The following is a 6,217-nucleotide window of genomic DNA, read 5'->3' on the forward strand; positions in this document are numbered from 1 at the left end:
ACAATGGGTAGGTAGGAGTCACAAAATAGGTTGGACCCTTGCCTTGTAGTGTTTTGCTGAACAATAAGTTTGTGTTTTTCACCTATAAGGGGAAAAAAGGAGGTATTCATTTCTTCTCAAATGATAAAGTTGTTACTGAACTAATAGTATTATTTTCTAATTAAAAATATTTGCATTTCTTTATCTTAATAAAACTAGTTTCTCACTTTTCTTTTGGAAAAAATGACATCCACATTCTTCAAACTCACCGCAGAGTTCCTGGAAGAGTTGTTGTTGAGTGTCAGTGAGTGCGTTCCGACTCAGAGCCACCCTGTGCATAGGAGAGGGAACCCGTGCCCGGCCCTGTGCCACCCTCACCATTGCTGTGATGGTGTGCCCAGTGAAACGTGCGAGGACCTAGACTTAGAACAACAAAAATGCAAGCCTCTAATTGCAATTTTGAAAGATTCTATCGGCAAAATATTGAATGATGCAGGAAGTATCAAGAGCAGGTGGGAAGAATACAGAGTCACTGTACCAGAAAGAAGTACTCGACAGTCCACCATTTGAGGCGGTAACATTTGATTAAAAACCAGTGGTGCTGAAGGAAGAAGTTCAAGCTGCACTGAAAGCATTAGTCAAAAACAAGGCTCCAGGAATTGACAGAATACCCATTGAAAAGTTTCAGGATGCTAAGAAGCAACTGGAAGCATTCACTTGTCTATTCTAAGAAATTTGGAAGACCAGGCCACCAGACTAGAAAGGATCCGTTTTTGTACGCATTCCAAAGAAAGGTGACCCCACAGAACGCTCCAACTACACATAGAATGGTACCATTGATAAAGCCCATACGTATAATTTTACTTAGGATCACCTAACAATGGTTATAGCAGCACATCGACAGGAAATTTCCACAAGTTCAGGCAGATTCAGAAGAGGACATTGCTGATGTCAGATGGATGTTAGCTCAACGCAGAGAATACTAGAAAGATGCTTCCTTGTGTTTCATTGCTATGCAAAGGCAATTGGATGTGTGGACCATAATAACTGGGTAACCTTGAGAAGAATGAGAATCCAGAACTCATTCAGAACTTGGACATGGATCATGACGTAGTTTTGCAAACAGAACAAGGCAATATTGCATGACTTCAAATCAGGAAATATGTATGTCAGGATTGTATCCTCTCACCATACTTGTTCAATCTGTATGCTGAGCCAATCATCCGCCAAGCTGCCCTAGAAGAAGAAGAGTGTGGCATCAGGATGGGAGGAAGGCTTATTAACAACCTGTCATATGCAGATGACACCACTTTTCTTGCGGAATGTGAGGAGAAATTAAAGCACTTGCTGATAAAGATCAAGGATTGTAGCGCTCAGTATGGATTACAATTCAATGTAAGGAAGGTAAAAATCTTTACAACTGGACCCATAGGTAGCATCATGATAAATGGAGTAAAGGTGGAAGTTGTCAAGAACTTTTTCTTACTTGGATCCACAAGGAGCAAGGATGTTTCTTTGGGGGCTAAGCTGTGCCTGACCGAAGCCATGGCGTTCTCCATCGCACCGTTGGCGTGTGAAAAGCGGGCACTGAACAAGGAAGGCTGCCTTGGAATTGCGGTGCTGGAGAAGAATGTAGAAAGTGCTGTGAAATACTGAATGGACAAACGGATCTGGATTGGAAGAAGTAGGCCAGAGTGTTCTTCATAGGCAAGGATGACATGATTTTGTCTTGCACACTTTGGACGGGTTGTTGGGAGAGACTAGTCCCTCGATAAAGAAGGGCGTCATGCTTGGTAAAGTGGAGGGTTGGCCAAAAAGAGGAAGCCCCTCGACAAGATGGATTGGCACAGTGGCTGCCACAATGGGCTAGGCACAGCAACAATTGTGAGGATGGCACAGGACCGTGCAGTGTTTGGTTCTATTGTGCAGAGTGTTGCTATGGGTCAGATCTGACTTAATGGCACCTAACAACAACAACAACAACAACAGTAACAACCACAACAGCATTGATATCAATTGAAGACCCAGATCTCTGAGACAAATCACAATGGTGTGACTGTTCCCAATCAAACACTTTTGTTTTTATTAAAGTAGGACAATACTGATCATTTTTAGCTTTTTATGTAATCATTGTTTGCATGTAATTTCCAATACAAAGTCCTCACTGATAGAAGACTATGACAATTAGAGAAAGATGTGTAAATAATTATTAATATAGCAAGGGCACATTCTCAAATGTGAAAATGAAAAGAGGCAATATCATCTTTTAAATGATTAATTTTTCCAGAGCGTGAGAACAGGTTTAATCAAAAGTTTTGCTGTCAATGTGTGTTAAACACTTAAACCAGAATTGTATCAATACTAACTGAATGCATAACAGAGCTCCACTTTTTTTCTGCTAAAAATATACTTGTGAAAAAACTATTTGAAAAATTGTGCTAATTCTGTAGAGCGTTCTGTAAAATTAAGCCATTCATGCTTCACAGTGATGGGAGGAGGGTTAAGGGCAGGGTGGTGGTCTCTCACAGGAAGTCCATGTTACAGCTTGTGGTAAAACTGAAAACGATGAAACGCATCATTTACAATTTCCAAACAAGATATCACTTATCGGGTACCTTTATCTTGTAATATTAAAAGTTTTTATTATCTCTCAACACCCCTTTTGCAAATTCAAACACATATACAGTGAGCCAAAGTTTCCCAAACTGATTGCATCGCTCAGATGTTGGTTTAACAGCAAGGGACATTTCTTTACTCCAGTAAAATCAACACACGTGCTTGGTTACATTCACTGCAGACAAAACTATTGGAAAAGTCTCTTCTGTCAAAGCACATCGACTGCGGACCTGAGCAATTATTTAAGAGAATAGGATGTGAACGTCTTTGGGTTGGGCACCCTGTGTTCTACAAAGACAAATAAGGTGGTGCAAACTATAACCCTGGACCAAATTAACAGTAAGTAATTTTCAGTGGTAGATGAAGACATATAGGTTCATGAACACACACACAGGTAGGGGATTACACTTTGTCCTTTTTCTAATTTTTTATGAGCACCTTCCTTAGCGCTCAGATCACATTTTATCTCACTCCAGAAGTTACTAGGCACTACAACACGATACCCATAAACCAAACCTGTTACCATGGAGGCTGTTCTACCTCACGGCAACCATACAGGGCAGACTTTCCAAAGTGCTTGTCTTCACGGACACAGACGACCACCTTTTCCTCCCACAGAGCGGCTAGTGGGTTTGAACTACAGCTATTCCATTTCACAGCCAAGCAAGTAACCTCTGTGACACCATTAGAAGTTTCTCCCTTCTTCTTCCTACAAAGCTAGGTTCACAGAGGAACACTAGCCACTTTGCTCCTCCTTATTGATTGTTCTCACCACGTGCCTCTAAATACACTTCATGTTTTTCTGCAGAGTAGCTTCCCTGGGACTTGTAGGACCAATGCTGAGTTTTCTAGTTATGGGGTTAATGGCAACAAGCTTGCTGTATCTTTGAGGCAGGGGTTAGGGCGAGTAAAGCGGTGGGCTGGGAAAATCTCAGAAAGCCATCTCTTTGGCTTTAGAAAATTCATAGTCATGGTAAAGGCATGATTGGATATAGCTGATTTTGAAAATACTAGCCTGGCTATTGTGGGGGGGAACGCTATCATAAAACCCACATAGTTGAAAGTGGGTATGCTGGTTGCAGTGGTCTGGGCACAAAGTGATGAGGCTTGGCCTAGCACAGCACAGCAGAATGGTAGTGTGGCTGGATTAATGGATCGTTTGAAGCAGGACCTGGCGATGATTTGCGTGGGGGGTGATGAGACATATCTCAAGGTGTCAAAAAGAGGAGGCCTGGATTTCTGGCTTGAAGACCTGGGCGATAGAGCTGCTCTTCTAGTATGGTAGACAGGGAAGAAATCAAAAGTTCAGTTTCAGAAAATTTTAGATTGACATGTCTAGGAGACATCCTGTGTCAAACCAAAAGTGTCTCCTCCCTCAGAAGAAGACCGTCTAAGCAAATAACTGCCAAAAACACTATTGCCGAAGCAGGTAAAGGACAGCAATAAACATAAAACCCAGTCATTCTCAAGAGCCCTGCTTAAAGGATCACTTTGAAGAGGAAACCAAAGGCCGCGGAACATAATAGAGCCCAGGTTATGAAACGATGCGATCAAGGGCAACATAGCACTTTGTCAAAACTGGCCGTGATCATCTTGTCCCACGTCAAATGAGAAGGGGCTGTCTCCGTCTGCACTCTACACAATCACTGAGCACGGGGGCAGAGCAGTGCAAGCAGACTGATTGTAGGCAGATAAAAACAGCTGGTGCAGACAGACACAGGATGTCAACTTCGACCAACCAACAGCGCTGACAATGTGTTGTTACACACATTTCTCGGTTGTGTTGTGACCACACTCTAAACACGGCTCCACATGTACATATTTCAGAGCAAACTTGTTCACTCGAGGAAGCTATTCATAGGCATAAGAAAAGGGAGACCATGGTTTTTTGCTTGGCTTAATTCAATGTCAACGGAATGCTTTTAGAAATACAGCTGCTGCAAAAAGAAGGAAAGAAAGAAAAGAAATAAGGAAAAAGTTAATAAACTGCAATGTAGATTAGAACACAAGCAAATAATGTTTCCCAATCCATTCCATATTAATAGGTCACATTTAATAGGTGATTCATTGCCAAATGTTGCAAAGTACTTGCTCCTGATGCATAAATTTTGTTTAAGTAGGCTTATTTATGGAAGAATGTTTTAATGCTAGTCGTTAACATTATCAATGCAAACGTTGTAGGAACAATGCCGAGTTTTCTAGTTATGGGGTTAATGGCAACAGCTTGCTGTATCTTTGAGGCAGGGGTTAGGGCGAGTAAAGCAGTGGGGTGGGAAACCCCTATACAAGAGTATAACATTCGGTGTTTTCAAACTCATTGTAAACAAAACACACCCATTTGTTCAACACACATACACATACATATACATGCACTTATGTATACACCCTGTATATGTCAATACATTTTAATAAAATTCTCAATTGTTCATTATTCCATCTTATAACTCAAGTATCCATTTTGATTGTGCCTGGATGAAAATAACAGACAATCCAAAGGAGAGCTCCTTAAACACACAAGACTTATTTTCCCTAAAGAGTAAGAAACCCGGAGGTAGATGTACGGCTCTTTCAGTGGCTCAGCAACGTCAGAACAAACACATAGCCATTCTCTTGACCTTTCCCTGCTGATTGCAAAGTAACGGAGGCAACTACAAGGACCGCAGCTGTGTTCCACTGAGCAGAAAGAATTAGGAAGAAGTAAGAAACCATCAGCGTTTAAAGGGACACCAAAACAATTTGCAGAAACCCTGCGGCTGACATTTATTTGGATTTTATTGTCTAGTGTCAGGCTTTAGGGCCACATCTAATTGCTGCAAACTGTAAGGGATGGGGAGGCTCTAGAAAAGCAGAGAACAGGAGCATTGCATATAGCTCAGCCTCGTGTTACTTTTCCAGGGCTGGATAAATCATTTTCAAGCAAACTAAACTTCGAGGTGAAATTAGATCTTGGCTCTAGAGGAAACCCAGACGGTGTAGGGAGCTGCTAACCTCAAAGTCAGTGGTTCAAAACCACCAGTCACTCCGTGGGAGGAAGAAGATGCTGACTGCTCCCTTAAAGATTTAAAGTCTCAGAAGCCCCTGGGGGCAGTTCTATTTTGTCTTATAGGGTCACTATGAGTCAGAATTGACCCAACTGGCTTTCTACATCTACTTGGGACTGTAAAGACTTGGCCTCTTCTCTCTTTCCCTTTCTCCCCTTATCCTTTCCCCCCTTTTATTTTCTTGTCTGCTCTTCTTTCAACCTCATGATTCTCTTTTCTCCACTCGGGACAGTTCTGAAGGGCTGCACCTTAACTTCTTGACTCCTTCCTCTGCCCGAGTTTTATAGTTTATTTGAAACTTTGGCATTTAAAAGTAAACTGCTAAATATTTGAGTTATGCAGTTTTAATTTTAAAAGATTATGAGATGCCCAAGAAATTATTTGTCACTTCTACATTGGCAAAGGTAATAGATGTGAAGGTAAGTGAAAAACATTTCTGCCAGGGTTCCAGTCTACACATGCACAGGCTTATTCCAAACAAAACATGTTTAAATGTCTCTGTGATCAGTGGATGGCGGCAGGCAAGTCCTCTCATATACCTCGCCACTTCGCGCTTCGACTTCCGCGGCTTCACTCTATCG

At 41.7% G+C, this 6,217-nt stretch overlaps 1 protein-coding gene across 1 annotated transcript in view; it reads left to right on the top strand.

Annotated features, from left to right (window-relative positions):
• The first annotated feature begins 1,524 nt into the window (after window positions 1–1,524).
• Window positions 1,525–6,217, top strand: part of LOC101651364 (T-cell receptor-associated transmembrane adapter 1) — a 59,531-nt gene continuing 54,838 nt past the window's right edge. Inside the window, exon 1 of the mRNA XM_004706465.1 lies at window positions 1,525–1,618. Coding sequence (XP_004706522.1) covers window positions 1,525–1,618 — 94 coding nt within the window. The remainder of the gene's footprint in view (window positions 1,619–6,217) is intronic.

This window comes from Echinops telfairi, unplaced genomic scaffold (assembly GCF_000313985.2).
Source record: "Echinops telfairi isolate 266 unplaced genomic scaffold, ASM31398v2 ScPeMD7_6;HRSCAF=24_0, whole genome shotgun sequence".
NCBI classification, from domain to species: Eukaryota; Metazoa; Chordata; class Mammalia; order Afrosoricida; family Tenrecidae; genus Echinops; species Echinops telfairi.